Consider the following 17,077-nt stretch of genomic DNA (forward strand, 5'->3'; position numbering starts at 1 on the left):
ACCCCTTCCCCTTTATCCTGGTTTCTTCCACAGATGCCCTCCTTGACTGGAGGCCCGAGTCCTGCTGAGAATGGAAGTAGAAAGCCCAGGGATCAGGGCCAGCACTCAGGGCCACTTCAGGACTGCCAGCCAGAGGCAGGCGAGTCTGACTCCAAGAGTGTGGTGAGCACAGCATCTTCTAGTCAAGACTGGAGTATCTTAGAGGACAAGTCTTCAACAGCTGTGGTGGAGAAAGAGCCTCAGCTTAAAGCCACCGGGGGACAACCAGAACGGTTGGCCTCAGATATGGCCCTGGACACAGCCAGCACTGGGGGAGAACACCCCAGGAAAGACAGCCAGCAGAGGCAGCCCCCGCCCATGACCCACACCCAATGTGAGGCCAATGTGGGCACGATGGCCTCCAGATGTGACCATCCTCTGGAGTTTACGGTGACCCACCTCACAGAAGGGAAGGATGGGTTCCTGAGGCTGGAGGGAGCTGGTGGCCTGTGCTTGCAGAGCCTCTACTGTGAGCCTCAGAGGTCACCTGGAATGAGTCACCCTCAAGACAAGTTCCTTCATGTTGACTCTGAAGCCCCAAGAGGAGCGGAAGGCAGTCAACTCTGTCCTGACATCAACAACACCTTCCTGACACAGCATGTCCCCAAGCCCAGTGACATCACGCCCTATCTAGTTAACCTTATTCAAACATCTGAGAAGTCCATTCCCCACCCCGATAAGCTGTCTGGAGATACCACTCCCCAAATGAAGCCAAGGTGTAGTGCTTGGGGTCACATACGACCCAGGGCAGAATCTGAGATGGGAATTCTTTCTTCAAATGCTGATTCAAGCACTGTCAACTCCGAGTCTGTGACAACCCAGATATCCTGCAACCTGGTGTCAGCTGCTCAGAATGCTGTGGCCTTGGGGACTTATTCTAGAAGAACAACTTTAGAAGGCACTGTGTGTGACCCTGTTAGCACAACAGAACCTGTCCTGGGGACCGAAGCCAGGCAGTTCAGTGATGTCTCTGTTCAGACTTACTTGGGTGAGCCCAGGTCCTGGCATCACTGTTCAGCTCCAGAAAACAAAGCCCAGCCCCTCACCAGATCTGTCTCTCTAGACACGGGCTTCCCTAGTCCCTGCCCAGAGGACATCTGCCATGCTGCACCTGCCCCCTGCTGTGACTGCTGTCATCACCATCCCCACCGCCACTCGGCCTGCAGGCATGGCCCGTGCTCACACAGTCACCCAGAAGCCCAGTTCATGAAGACGCTGGAAGCCCTTCAGGGCACTGCGGTGCGGGAGCTGTGCTCTGTAAGTGTTTACCTCTGCAGGTCAGGGAGGCCGACGAGGCCACACACACCCCTCAGGGATGGCGTCTGGCCTCCCTTTCTGAATGCAAGCTCAGGGCACACCTTCTTGTTGCAGATCAGGAGTAGTATTTGCAGAGTGCTGTGTGATTTATGGTATCTTCTCACAAATTTCTTCTTATTTCATACTTCGCATCTCCTTGTGAAATAAAGAAGGCCAACTTTCTTATTAATTCCCATTTTACAGAGGGCTGTGGAACCTTGCATGAATTCACGTGTAAGGTGATAAGTAGGAATGCATCTGGACGCCATCTTCAGTTCAGTCTAACGAATCAGTTCTCTGTCTTACATTCACATAGCTGTATAATCTTGCATGAATCCTTCAGTCTCGCTAAACCTATTCAGAGTTGCCCCAACTGTGTGGAGAGATCTGGCCATTGGAAATAGACGTTCCACCTGATTGGAGTCTATGACATATCGCACTTCGGTGGAAAATACAGGGGTTTGCAGCCCATCGTCAGACTTGCGTATAGGTTTTAAATGAACAGGAGTTCGGATGAGTATGCCTGTCACCATCCCATGTCTTCCGGTACCTCATCTCACATTGACTCAGCCTTCTCTCCTCTTAGAATTTGCAATTTTACTAAAAAAATGGGACTTTTATATCAAATTGATTTGGCATTATACACCTGCTGAAAGGCATACTACATGGGTTTTACTACAGACAATGCATTTATTTCTCTTAATTTAAATCCAAGGAACCACAAACACACACTCAAAGGAAACAATCAAAACACACATACCTGTGCATACTTGTACTCCTCTGCAGGTGTACACACACTCACACATACACACACACAGAGAAAAGCAAGTGAAACTAATGTATTCCATTCACCCATAAGAAGAGGCTATTTAAATAAACTAAAGAACAAATTCAAGAACCAAGAGACAAAGCATCTACAGTGAGCAAACCTGGGTAAGGCCTGAAAAATATCCTGGAGAAAAATGGCTTTAAGTTAGATGCTAGGTGCTAGGTAGGGGTAGAAAAATTAATGATCAATGAAAAAGGTTTCTAGATCTTGGACCAAGTGAAAATTATAGGCAGTGACAGATACCATCTCTTACATGACAATGGGAGTTCCAAACAGGTATGGATATTAAGAGCATTGCAGGTTAAAAGCTCAGAAAAACACCCTTCTTCCCCCTTTACATAGAAGGATGTAATAGTGCAGAGAAACACTAGGCTGGTGAATGCCATTTGTGAGGTCTTGTGCGTTACTTAAGATAATGGTTTACTGATATAATTAAATTATTATATACTAGAGGTCTGGTCCCAGATTGTGGCCTGCACCCTCTCACAATCTGGGAACCCTCGGGGGATGTCCAACTGCCAGTTTAGGCCCAATCCAGGGCCTAAACTGGCAGTCAGACCTCCCTCTCGCAATCCGGGACCACTGGCTCCTAACCACTCACTGCCTGCCTGCCTGATCTCCCCTAACTGCTTCTGCCTGCCTGCCTGATCACCCCTAACCCCTCTGCCTGCCTGCCTGATCACCCCTAACTGCTCACCTGCCTGCCTGATTGCCCCTAACCGCCTCTGCCTTAGCACCCACCACCACGGCTTCGTCAGGAAAGACGTCCGGAAGGTCATTCGGCTGTCTGGTCTAATTAGCATATTATGCTTTTATTATAGATAAGTGAATCCTTCACAATGATTTATTCATTTTTTTGAAAATTTTCCAGAATAGGAAATAAGATGTATCAGAAATTAGATTTTTGGATATTAGAAAATTCCTTTTTAATGTTCATTACTTAGATTTAAAGAAAAAGAAAAGCATACACCATTTACCCTAGTAAAAGGTACTATGAGCCATTTCAAAAGTTCATTGTTTTTCGGTGATGTTGTATTATGTATACCCAGATCTTATATTGCAAATAAGAGTTCAAAACAGTCCCTCCCCCTTTTTATTTTATTTTATTTTTTGTTTAAGGCTTCCTTTTTTCTGCAACTACTTCAATACTTGTTCTAGAGCCAAAATGTCTATTTAGTGTTTCTAAATGACCAGAAGATGGCAGTGTTTCAGAATTTTTCATGTCATTACCTACACAGGGAACCATAGGCCATCTATCCCAGCCCCCATACCTTCCAATCACAAAAACTCAAAAAACTAGATGAAATCTAAAAGTCAATGATTACAATGTTTAGCCTACTTGAATGCCATCTTTCCATGTCCCTGGCCTCACTGTCCATAGAACGTAGTCATCTCCTCATCAGCTCACTCTCAAGAGACAAATAACTTCTCCATGTGGCCAGCCACACTGTAGTCCCTACTGTGACTCAGAAGAACAGAAATGAACCAGGAGGCTTGGCTTTGAAATCTGACTTTCGTTTTTGACCTTGGACAAGTTAGCCATTCTGTCACGATACTTGATCTCTGAAAGCCCTTCATGGTGTCTAGGACGTTTTCTGATTTGAAGAGCCACTATTGTAGTCACCTTTCAAACACTTTCCAACACTAGTAATGCTTCAAACACTCCTCTCACTGATTCAAATGCACTCACACTGAAGCAAAAGTAACTGGGAAGTTTGGTACACAAAATACGTTATTCGGCATAAAATTTAGAAGATAGAAAAGAATCAAAACCCAACTCTTCAAGCAAAAGGATAGAGGGTTTTCAATATAAAAACATCATTCTGATGAAAATATTTTCATTATGACAATTCTGATAAGAAAGAAAAAAAATAGCCATTGGGCTGCCAGGATCTTGGCCATGTGGTTTTGAGGAGAAGGTAAGAATCTGGGACTTCTTAGAAGCAGGTCTGGGAGGAAGTAGCAGAGCTGTAAGACAGGTTTCCATGGAAAGAAGAAGAAAAGGTTAAAAGACACCTGCTGGAGAAATCAGTTTCTTAAAGAGCTTCCTAAAATCCCAGTTACATGCTCTCCACTTCCACCTCATTGCTATCTACGTGCCAGGAATGCTGAGAAACAGTTTCTTACTTAGTCACATTGCTTCCCCTCAGCTATTAGAATTTTCTAGGAAGAATAAAGGGGAGAAAGATAGTGAGTAGGCAACTAGCAGCCTCTGCCACACCAATCAGGAAGGGGGTCCAAACCCATGGCCTGGTGGAGAGAGCATTAGGCTCCAACTCACATTTGCATCACTCAAATTCAGATGGGTAGGGATGCTGGGGTTTTGGGTTATGGACCCATTCAAAGCACGGTCCAACCTGGGCTGGAAAACAAGAGATAGCCGGTAAGAACTCAGCAAATCAACGGAGTGCCTGACAAATGGACTGGGCTTGGTGGCTCTAAGAAGATAATTAAATAAGGACACCAAGGCAAAAGCACAGACATGCAGAGAAAGGAAGATGTAAAGGATGATTCCCATCAGGAGTAATGGGGAGCTGGATTGGGGGGACAATCCAACCCCAGATTCCACTTCGTGCAGGGATGGGATGCCTACCTGTGCCTGCCTCATTGTGGATGGCCTTCTTAGCTGGCTGGAGATGGTCCTCCGTTTTCAATCACCAGGGACTGTGGTGAAGCCAAGCTAAGACTAACAAAAATTTTCTTAGAAAACTCTCTAACTAAACATAACCATCTGAACAGATGTGTTCAATTATAGAGACTCAGAGCAAGGCAGTACTCAGCAACAAAGTGAAATGAGAAAGACTCCATTTTTCTAAATGCAAGCCCGTACTCTAGCCCTCTGCCCTCCTCTCCTCCAACTACCACATGGGTGGGCAATGTTCTGCCCATGGGCCATATAAGGCCCAAGAAATCATTTGGTCTGGCCCTGCCAAGGCGTTAAGGGTGAGTTCATTAAATGTTTGACCAAACGCAGCAGGCTAATTTTTAAGGTGATAATGTTGTATGGCCCTTGAATGATGTTATAAATATCCAAAGGGCCCTTGGCAGACAAAAGGTTCCCCCACCCCTGATCTATGCTCTCCCATCCCGGTATCACCTAGTCCTACAGACTGCCTTCCCATCTCCAGGACAGAATGTCCAGGGCCATCCAACAGCTTCTACCCTCCTGTCCCAGCCACGTACTGCCTCCAGCTGCTGGGAGAAGCCCAAGGGTGGCCTTTCCCTCCTCTCTTCCCCGCACATTAGCAGTGGGGCAAAGCGGTGAACCCGGGTGGGATGGCGGGCCCCACCCTGGCACACTCCTGCGGTGAATCAGGGCTCCCCCGCTGAGCTCTCTCTGCTGGTTCTCAGTGCACAGCCCGCGAGATGGAAGCAATGAGGATGCTCTGCCAGGGTTTCCGGGAGCACTTGGAGGAAATGGAAAAGCACCTCACAGGGCAGCAGGCCCTCTTTTCCAGGGACATGTCAGAAGAGGAGAGGTAATTATCCGAGGGAGCCATAAGAGTAAGTACCAACCCCACACCTGAAGCAGAAAGGTAATCCGGGCAGGACAGATGAGTGGCCCGAAGCGGGGCTACTGAGAAATTGGCCAGCTTCTCCTGGCTCTCACGTTTTTCTTCTCCTTTTCTAAGTGGGAGTCTGTGAGAGCCATTTGCCAGACAGCAAAACTCACCCTTGACGGCCACAGCTCTCTGAGGTCAGAATGCGGGCAGCAGCTGGGAAGAGGGGGCTAGCCAGTAGGACATCTTTAAACAATGCCAGTGGGACTCGTGTAAATGCAGATGTCGGAGTTTTTGGGGTTTTGAAAATCTGCATTATTTTCACAGATTAAAAGTATGTGATCCAAACGTAGATAAGTAGTTGCCTGAAGTTGAGGGACTAGGGATTAGCGGTACAAGGTCATGACAGTTCTTATTGGAAGGTTGAAGTGTCCCAAACCTGGATGTTGCCAGTTACACAGCTTAGCAAATTCCCTAAACATCATTGACTTGTACTCTTAACATAGGTAAACTTCATGGTACGTAAATTATTCTGCAGTAGAGTTATTTAAAAAGAAAAAAGAAAATCTGCCTTAGTAATGTGCCCGTGTCTGCAACTGATACAAATAAAGAAGGTGACATTCTCCTGTAAGAAATAGCAAAGACATGACCTACATTTTCGGAAGAGCAGCGGGAGATGGCCCTTGGATGGAGGTGGCTGTGGAATTTGGTTTTCTATTATTTGCCTGCAGGAAGGAGGCCGAGCAACTGCAAACTTTACGCAAGGCCCTGCGGCAGCAGGTGGAGGAGCTGGAGTTGCAGTTAGGAGACCGGGCTCAGCAGATCAGACAAGGGATCCTGTTGGTACGGCACGAGGGGGTGTGGGGCTGGACTGTATCCTGCCCCCCATAGGAGGGTGCATTCAGTGAGAAACCTGATTGTGCAGTCATTTCAGATTCCAGGGTTATGTGCCAGCGCCTTCATTTTCAGTATAAAGACATTGAAGTCCAGAGAAGTACATTGCCCTGCTCAAGACCACATGGCTGGCTGAGGGTGATTCAGGATGAGAACTCGGGTCCCCTAACTCCTGTGCCAGTCTTTCGCTCTGCCCTGTAAATTCCAGATAAATGTTATTAGCCCATTTTCCAAATGAGAACAAGAAACGCAGCTTTGGACCAAACATGGGCTGAGTCACTGCCAGAATCTGCTTCTGGCCAAGCCCATGCTAGAGAAGTCACCTCCCACAAATGCCTTCCCACAATCTGAGTTAGCTGTTTGGTGTAAATAAGGTACATTGTCCACTCTTTGTGTCTCTGTTTTCCTTTTAGCAGCTTGATCTTCTCACAGGAGAACCACCTGCATACGATACAAACCCGCACCCTTATGACTGGACAGAAGAAAAGAATGGCCAGATTTCACATGCCCACATCCACCCAGCCATGGCCCCTGGGGCTGCCTTTCCTCCGGACAATGGCCAGCAGGCTCCCTGCTCAGGTAGGACCTATCTGGCTGCCTTCCTCTCCCACCCCCACCTAGGAGAGCCAGCCTGAGATGTCTCCTCCAGCCCAGGAAGAGTTAGGTCCAGCCCCTTGGTCAAACTGTCCTGCTGGAGAGAAGGACACCAGTGTCTCCCTCTAGATGGCCCTCCTACAAAATGTAAGCGCACACTCTAGCCAAAGCAACCCTCTCTCAACTTTCCCCAAGGAGAAGTGTCTGTCAGCCTTTCATGGGCTTTTTTTATTTTTAAATATTCTACTCGATGGCTAAACCCAGGAGGAACTCAGAATCTTTTCATTTCCATTCAATACGGAATAAGTGAGCACCTACTATGTGCCTGGCACAGGTAATCTGTGCTGGCCAACATGTATACAGTAAGTCCTCACTTAACATTATCAATAGGTTCTGGGACTTTAAACAAAACGTCATATAATGAAACCAGATTTACCATAGGCTCGTTGGATAACCAGAGTTAAGATCCTATGGAATTTAATCAACATTTTATTGAAATATAGAGAACTGCTTTGCTTTGTATAAAACAATGTTATGTCCTGGGATTTCTCTTCATTATGCTCAAAGTGAGACACATCTACATCTATGAAAAGTCACAGTCCACTACGTCATATAACATTCTCTTTATAAAGACACATGTTACGGACTGAATTGTGTCTACTGCCACCCGCCCCCCAAAAATTTTTATCTTGAAGCCCTAGCCCTCATGTACAAGAATGGCATTGGGAGCTAGAGTGTTTAAGGAGATAATTAAGGTTAAATGTGGTCACAAAGGTGAGACCCTAATCCAACAAGGTGTCTTTATACAAAGAAGGAGGCACACCAGAGACCCCTCTCTTCCCATTTGCACAGGGGAAAGGCCATGTGAAGACCCAGAGAAAAGGGAGCCATCTACAAGCCAGGAAGAGAGTCCTCAGCAGAAACCAGGCCTGCTGGCACCTTGATCTTGGACTTCTGGCCTCTAGAACTCTGAACAAGTGAACCTCTGTTGTCTGAGCCACCCGGTTGGTGATGTTCTATGATGGCAGCCCCAGATTTTGGTTCCGAGAAGTAGGGTGCTGCTGTAACAAATGGCCTAAAAATATGAAAGTGGCTCTGGATCTGGGCAAAGGGTTGGGGCTGGAAGAGTTTTGATGTGCATTTCTCTTCAGAACAAGCTTTCTCCGTTTTTGCTGGGTGGTGGTCTATCCTGTTCAGTTCTCAGCGCCTCGGTATGTTGCTTATGATCAAGTTCTATGCATCATAGGTCATGATGAGTCCAATCCTTTATATAGAGATTGAAAGATCCCTTTCTCTTGCTAGTTCCTCTCTGTGAATCCCCCCACCTTCTCTGACTCCTACGGGTTCCTTTTCCTGGCTCTGCCTACAGAACCCTGGTTTTAGCATCCATGCACGATAATGAACTTCCTGAAACTGGGTCTACCTCAGGGAAAAGCAGCAAAACAAGAGCCTGCATATTCCCTATTGCTGGAGTTGCTACACCCGATGCCACCTTCACTGCTGCTGCCATTGCCACTGCCATGGGGATGCCACTTCCTTGGGCATGCTGAAGGTAGGGCTTAGAGGGGAAAGATCTCTTTTCCCATCAGCTCCTTCCCCAACCCTCTAGCCCAAGAGAGAGGGTTTTTCTTGCATTATTATTTTTCTGTTTCACAGCTTCAAGATTCAGACTGCCCTAGAATCTAAGCCAGAAAATATGGGAGGAAAGAAACTCATCTCCAGGAGCTGGTTCTTTGAGTTTTTTATTCTCTTCCCTAGTTGACTTGCTATTACATACTTTTAAGAGTCTTCAGGTAGTTGCTCTGCATATACTGAATAGGACTTTTCATTATAATCAGTGGGAAAGAAAGGGAGGAGCACTTACTCTATCTTAATCAGAACTGAAATTTGTCAACTTAAAGTGATGTTAATATTCATATTATAGTAAAAAATGCTAAATGTAAGTCCTATAGGAGAACAACAAACATGGTCAACATCATTATCCCTATTTTCAAGATGAGGAATCAGAGACTTGCAGTGACTAAGTGGCTTGCTCAATGTCACACACCTGGAAAACCAGCCTGAGCCTGGACCGGCCTGACTCAGCCTGGGGCACAGCCACCCCAGCTCTGCCACGTGCCCAAGTAGGGCCAGAGCTGCAGACACTCTGATTACATGTGAGGATCAGGCAGTCGTCTTCTCTGAGGCCTGTGCTTTCCTAGCTTTCAGCATCGATTAGGTCAAGTTGAAAGATGTACTTATGCACAAGGCAGGTTGGGATTTAATATCGCTTTGTGTTGGTTATTGGGCAGGTGTTTGTTTAAAGGAAGTGGAAACAGGTGTGTGGGCCCTGATTCAATTACATGATGGAGAGGAACACACTGATCCATGGCCATTTTCAAGGAGAGATGCTGATTGTGCTAATTAATCATTTGTCTGTCAGGACATAATAGAAACTGATGTTCCAGTTACCATTGGAATGGAACACAGACTCACGTGGCTGGCTCCCCAGCCAGCAGATGCAACTGTTTATGATGACAGCAATGAAGATGCAGTACCTGAATCCTCCTGGATTACCAGGTCTGAGATGGTTTGAAGGAAAGGTGTTTTATAAACTTGTGCCAACAGCTCGGGACATCATCCAACAGGAATTGTCTCTCAAAGGAACTTTTCCCTTCAAAGAGATTTATTGAGACCTTTTAGGTCAGGATGGCACTCCAGAGATGGAGCTGAATGGAATGCTTTCCCATGCTGTGTGGTACAACACTCAATCCACCTCACCTAACCAAGACATTTATGCTCAGAATGGAGTGTCATAATAATTCTGAGTGGTCTTTTTAAAACATAAATCAGATACTTTGCTCTCCCACATAAGAATCTCCAGTGACTTCTCAGCACATTTATAATTAAATCCTGACTCCCTACCAACATCTACAAAGCTCTACACAACCCCACCCTGCATCCCTCTGTGACCTCATATCACACTGCTCTCTCCCTCTTGATCTCCCTCTTACTGTGATTCAATTTCTTAGATCTTCTTGCTAATTCCTGATCACCTTAGGGCATTTTTACTTCAGGGGCATTTTTGGTGCTGTTCCTTCTTTGCATTTGCTGTCCCACTTTCCCCAAATATTCATATGGCTGGAATCTTCTCATTCAGATTTCTGTTCAAATGCCACCCCTTCAGAAAGGCTTCCCTTAACAACCCTATGCAAAATAGGGCTTCTTCCTGCATACATTTCTATTTATTTTCTGCCCACTTACCCTGCTTTGTTTTCTTCATAGCATTTATTACGTGGATTTTTATTGCTTTATTTGTTTACTTGTTCAGTGGCTGTATCCCTTCCAAGAGTGTAAACCTTATGGGGAAGAGACTTGTCTGTCGTCATCTTTCCATATTTTATCCCCAGGCCTAAAACATAAAAGAACTTGATGAGTGAATGGACAAGAGAATTAATTCATTCATTAATTAACATATCAACACTAATAAATATTGGGTATACATAAATAAGACATAGTCTAATCCACTAAGGAATTTTTAGTTTGGGGAGGAAAACATACATAGCTAAGAACCCTCTCCATGTTACTTCTTTGTTTATACCTTTCAGAAACTCCCCATCGACAGCAAGGTTTTTGAGTCTGGGATCATCAGTTTTACCAGGCAATGGAGAGATTGAGAAAAAAATTATTAGGACAACATGGCAAGTCTTTAATAAAGTTAATGTAACCTAAGAAATAGTGTTCTCACTTTTGTTTCAGAATTCACCTCCTTTTAAGTTAGAGGAGTTGTCTCTTGGTTGCAAGGAAGCCAGCCACCAAAGACCATATATTTTATGGTCTCATTGATATAAAATGTCCAGAATAATCAAATTTGTAGAGACAGAACATAGACTGGCGTTTGTCTAGGGCTAGACAATGAGGCAGGGGAATGGTCGTGACTGCTAATGATGGTACAAGATTTCTTTTGGGGGTGATGAAAATATCCGGAAATTAGATTATGGTGATGATTACACAATTCTGAACATACACTAAAAACCATTAAATTGTTCACTTTCATTACAGTGTATGTAAATTATATCTCAGCAAAGTGCTAAAAACAAATAAGGCAAGCAAGCAAACACCTGAGTCAGAGTGTCTCCTGAGAGGGAAGGGCAAGTCCATCACCTATATTTGCTGGGACTAAATTTATCTAGAGAGAAGGTGAGGCTGGAGCCAGTGGAGGAAGGAGGAAGTAGGGACCAGGCCCGATAGGGGCTCTAGCCATGGCTAGGAGTTGGATTTTATTTTGAATGTAGTGAGAAGCCATTGAAGGGTTTGAAGTTGGACAGTGACAGGATGTGATGCATATTGACATCCTATAAGAATGCCTTGTGTGTGGTCGACTCCAGGCATGAAAGGATGCAGCGAGACCTACTAGAGTAATATGGGCAGCACTCAAACTGCAATAGATTTATTTTATTCTCTTTCTCTCCTTTTCTTTTCATTATAAACAAAAAGCAAGGTCACTTTATATTTAGCAGAAAACTTCTCATGAATTGTCCCAGAAAAAGACACTAGCCAAAATATCTGAACCCCTATTAACCTTTAGTACCTCAAACAAGCCGTACATCACTGGTCACAAGAGAACAATCTATTAATAATGAAAAATGTAGACTACTCTTATATAATTGGTCCTTATAGAAATGGTATTCTAATTTAGCATCAAAACCTGCTTTTCATTTCAAATAGCACGATCAAAGTAAAGCACAGGCCACATATTTGTCTATCAACTCCACACCAATTTCCTGCCTCACAGCAGCCAAATGGTTTTTCTACATCACAAACCAACTGCAGTCTGCAGTGCTATATTTGGAAAAGGAACAATAAGGCATCTGTAGAAAAACAGCATTTGCATTAGACTCCACTTCTTGTTTAAGGGGTTATTTTCACTGAGCAATCTCAAGTGGGCGGCAAAGAATAGACATGCTTTGTTAGACCATTACTCATGTAATGAGATTTGAGGTCCGCTATTCAACACATTTTTCAATGGGCACTTTCCCCAGGGCTGAATTGCTGCCTACAGATACTTGATTATCAAATATAATTTTAAAATAAAAGAGTACAAAATGTCCCTTCTCTTCTCTGGCCCCCATCCTTCAGAGTTTGTCAGTTTATCTCATAGAGGAAGTTGGCTCAGCCAGGTTCTGTGCTCAGCCTTGGAATGCCTGACTCTTATATCAGACTCCTTTAGCCATCCTCCCTCCTGTGACAGGTCCCAAGTTATCACTCCTGTTGACCCAGGTATCTATGTCAGGAGCCAGTTGACCTTGAACTATGAGTGATTTGACACCTTGTCTTTCAGTCAGTTCCAAACACTCATACACCACATGCCCACTTCTCCATAAAGTTGAGCCAGACCCACTAGGGATTGTAATGATCCTTTGAGAGCCTGTTTATCAATTAATACCTGCTTCTGCTTTGGCCCGATTTTCTACCAGGTTCTCTCCTTTAGATCCTGCACATCTGATTGTGAACTCTGTTTTGCCTTTCATTTCTCTAACTGGTAATGATTGACCATCAGAGCTTGGATTCTAGAGAAACCATGCTGTCCTTTAAAAAAGACTCTAGGTAACTAGAACTTCAGGCCCAAGCCCCATGGTTTTTGTGGCTTATCTTGCTTGTTCTCATTGTTAGGATCTTGCAAGTTTTCTACATCCTAACTGGTAGCCGAAGTTGCTCCCCATCTGTGGATGTAAGGAGTACATATTGAAGGTTCATGGAGTTATCACCTCTTACTAGATGTTCTCACACATGATTTTCACATTTCTACTGAATCACCAAATATAGGTTTTTGTCTAAGTTGTTCCAGGAGGTTCCTACTTGACAAAATTAAACTTGATTTTATCATTAACAGGAATTTGAAGGGGGTGGGAATATGAGGCGAAGTAAAAGGGAAGAGGGTAAGTAGGTGTCTACTATAAACCAGGCACTGTATCACTTACCTTTATGCTATTATCTCTCTTGATACTCATCACAACTTTGTAAGACAGATATGACTATCTTCCTGTTACAGGTGGGAAGATGGGGTCTCAGAGATTAATTAAATTGTCTGTGGTCTCCCAGAGTGTAACTAGATATGATAGCCTCTAAGCCCAATTCTCTATGCTTTCAGATCGTGTGCTTTCTTTCTTAGTATAGTATACGCTTGAGACAAGAATGTGTGTGAGGCTCAGGGAGGAAATTATGTAAGCAGGTAGGAAAGGTAAGATGGGATCAGATTAAGTGAGTCTTAATTGAAGGTGTAGGTAGATGCTTGAAATTGACCTCAAAGGCAATTGCTATCAAGTCAGGTTCCTGGTTGTGATGGGAATAGAAGAAAAGTCTTTCTGGAAACACTGATGGACACAAAGGCTGGCTGACTTATTCTCTCCACTGTGTGCCCCCCAAAATGCAAACCCAAATGAGCGTGCAATCTAACAATAACAGGCACTTGCTTTGCAAATGCAGCTTCGAGGCTGATCCTCTCACCTCTCCTTCCGACCAGACGCCACCGGAGCTGCTCCTGTGTAGGAATTCCAGAGCTTCCCTGTCGGGCCAGCGCGTGCTGGACAGGCCGGAGGAGAGGCAGAGCTCTGCAGCGGCCCTGGCCAGAACCTGGGGGGAGAATTGTCCGCCGGCTTTATGAGTGCAGTAATATGCGGCATGTAATTTCCTTGAAACCAAGGACAAAAGTTAGAGCCGCTATTTTAAATACACGCTGGGTTTGAAATTTGCTTTCACATATTCCTGAATTGTGTGTCATTTTTCATGTACTTGAAACCAAAGAGGAAAAGTCCTAAAAGTTAAAAAAGATTTTTTCCACACCATAAAAACCTTAGTCAACACTTTTTCTTGTGCTCATAGAGAGTTAATGAACTTATTAATATTTTTGTAGCACAATGCAAACACAATAACCCCTCATTTTACTACCTCTGAGCAGCGAAAGCTTTAAACTGCATTGCATATACCTGAAAACCCTATGTGCCCTTTGGGAAAATAGATGTGCTTGCTTCCTCTGTGTTTCGAAACCCCCAGAAACAGTGTGTGGAGGCTGCCACTATTACCATCTGGTAGTCCCCTCGTGGCTTCCTCCAACTACTTACATGAGCGCTCACAGTAGCATTGATAAGCTTTGGTGATGTGGTGGGGATGAGGCTCGGTTCCTTTATGTGCCACCTCTCTGGGGGAGAGTTCTCAGAATCCAGGCAAGTCTCAGATTTGGGAAATTGTAACAGCTTAGCTGGAAGGAAGCAAGCATGGGAAAGAGCCATGCATTCCTTCTCCACTGGCCTGTTTATCCTCGTGTGCTGTGAGAGGCCACCAGGGACAGGATGCCCTTGATGACTGAGGGCTGCATGGACAGCATCCCGGCAGCATGCTTCTCGTCTGTAGCGCACTGTCTTAACTGAGCGTCAGAGAAGCCATGGTGGAATTAATATTCAAGCAAAGCTTTGGGTTGGTAACCGACTAGTAGCCACATGGCTCCCTTGCTGTCCTGCTGAGTGGTGATCACACTCTTATACAATAGCCAGATGTCCAGCTCTGAAAGCATGTTCCTCAAAAAGAATAAACTCAGCTTGGTTTTCAAGAGGGAGCAAATGATGGGTCAGATCTGTTCAAATGCAGGAGAACAGAAGAGCATGAACAGAGACCACCAGCGCAGGGACCACCATACCGTAGAGTACTTCTCAGCAATAAAAAAGAATTGCCTCTTGATATATGCAACAACCTGGATGACTCTCCAGAGAATTAAGCTGAGTGGGGGGGAAAAAAGCCAATAGAAAAGTTACATGGTATATAATTCCATTTATATGACATTCTAGAAATGACAGCATTATAGGAGTAGAGGACAGATTAGTGGTTAGCAGGGGTTAAGATGGGGCAGAGAGAAGAGGAGTGGAAGAGGGTGTGATTATAATAAAAAAAGAACTTGGGGGATCCTCATGGAGGTGGAAGTAATCAGTATCTTGACTGGTGGTGGATACATGAACCTACACAGGAAATAAAATTGTGTGGAACTTACACAGATACACACACACACACACACGGAGAGAGACTGGAATGAGACAAGTGAACTGTAACGATGTCACTATCTGGTCGTACTATAATCTTATAAAATGTCACTATTGGGGGAAACTGGTCATAATATAGAAGGAGTCTAGCTCTCTATATTATTTCCTATAATGGCATATCAATCTCCACTAACCCAAAGTAAATTAATAATTTTACCCCTCTTTTCAATAAGTACCTATTAAGTATTTGACAATTAATTTCTGAAATATTAAATTTGTTCTGTCACTTTATTTCAATTGGATGAGAATACAAATATCAGAATTTGGTACTGACAGACTCAGATAGTCTTCTGTTATGAAGAACTAAAATGTGCTTCAAACTGCCCAACCAGATACGTAGATGCTTATTCACCAGAAGACGCTGATCTGAAATAGTGACTTCTCTCTCAGGGCTGCAGGAGGCAACCAAAGAGATCCAGCAAGATCTCTGGGATAAACCACCTGCAAACATTTTCTGTGTTCTCTCTCTCTCTCTCTCTCTCTCTGGATGACTCTCTCTCTCTCTCTCTCCCCTCCCTCTCTCTCTCTCTCTCTCTCTCTCTTCCTCTCCCTCTCTCTCTCTCTCTCTCTCCCCAAGGAGCTGGAGCCCCATCACCCACCCATCTACACAGACACTGACTGATTTCAGAAGGCAGATATGTGAAGTGCACATTTTATCGGCTGTTGACTAAAATAAATTGTTTGGAAATGTGCATCACTGTGATCACTCTTATTCATTAAGATGGAATATTTGAGACTAAAATAAAAGCATATTCATTTCAAGCGAGTTACCATTAGGCATCCATCCGCAGTGCAGCCAGGAGCCATTCATTCAGCCACACATCTGAGGGCTCCTGGACCCACAAATCATGCCATGGACACATGGCTCTTTGCACTTACGCTGGGAGCACCGGAGGCCAGGGGTCTCTGACTTCCACGTGGCACATATGTGGCTGTTATTGAGAGCTCTCCGAGGTATAGATTTACATTACCATCTGCCATTGAGTTGCTGTTTACATCTGCCTGAAAGGGGGGAGCGGGGAGAGGGGGGTTGTGCACAATCAATCCAAGTGCGCATAGAAGACCCTGAAAAAAACCACCAACAACAGCCTGAACTTGGGAGGTGTACACATGTCTAGTCCAAGGGGAAATAGGGAATTCAGACTCTTCTCTCTTTGAAATACTTCCTTTGAACTTGGGAAATTAAGTGACAAAAGAGCGTTTTAAAATTCCTCTGGAGCCTCAGAAGGAATCTCAACATTATGTGCTTTAAAAATAATTTCATGGTAAGTGGGGCTGATAAAAATTTAAAACTTTTCCTCTATGAAAGGCTCTGTTAAGAGTTTAAAAAGTTAAGCTATAAACTGGGAGAAAACATTTGCAAACATATATTTCTGATAAAGGACTAGTGTACTCTAGGCTATCTAAAGAAGTTTGAAAACTCAACAGTGAAAGAAACAATCCAATAAGCAAATGGGTGAAAGACATGAAGAGACAGACCTTGCACCGAAGGAACATACACATGGCAAACAAGCGTATGAAAACACGTTCAACATCATCTGTCAACAGGGGAAGGCAATTCACCCCACAGCGAGAGATCACCTCGCACCTCTGAGAATGACTCACAAAAACTGTAACAACACGAACTGCTGGCAAATACGTGGAGAAGCTGGATCTTTCAGAAAAAGCTGGTGGAAACAGTAAACCTGGAGCCACCCTGGGCAACTGTTTGGCAGTTTCTTATACAATTAAACATGCAAGTTCCCTAAGAGCCAGCAATTGCACTCTGGGGCAATTATCCAGGGAAATGAATGCTCACGTTTACACAAAAGCCTGTACATGAATTTTCACAGCAGCTTTATTTGTAGTCACCACAC

At 44.4% G+C, this 17,077-nt stretch overlaps 1 protein-coding gene across 11 annotated transcripts in view; it reads left to right on the forward strand.

Annotated features, from left to right (window-relative positions):
• The window catches only part of ITPRID1 (ITPR interacting domain containing 1), a 69,864-nt gene extending 54,016 nt beyond the window's left edge, over positions 1–15,848 (forward strand). For 6 of the 11 annotated variants that reach the window (XM_080664886.1, XM_080664893.1, XM_080664888.1 and 3 more), the window contains 5 exons: positions 34–1,296; positions 5,516–5,643; positions 6,396–6,507; positions 6,972–7,137; positions 8,005–15,848. In XM_080664886.1, the coding sequence (XP_080521012.1) occupies positions 34–1,296; positions 5,516–5,643; positions 6,396–6,507; positions 6,972–7,137; positions 8,005–8,096 (1,761 nt within the window). In that variant the 3' untranslated portion in view covers positions 8,097–15,848. Of the gene's footprint in view, positions 1–33; positions 1,297–5,515; positions 5,669–6,395; positions 6,508–6,971; positions 7,138–8,004 lie in introns of those variants that run through there. The other 5 variants (XR_013960422.1, XR_013960423.1, XR_013960424.1 and 2 more) reach the window with 5 other exon arrangements.
• Positions 15,849–17,077: the final 1,229 nt, after the last annotated feature.

Source organism: Plecotus auritus, assembly GCF_963455305.1.
Source record: "Plecotus auritus genome assembly, chromosome: 4".
NCBI lineage: Eukaryota > Metazoa > Chordata > Mammalia > Chiroptera > Vespertilionidae > Plecotus > Plecotus auritus.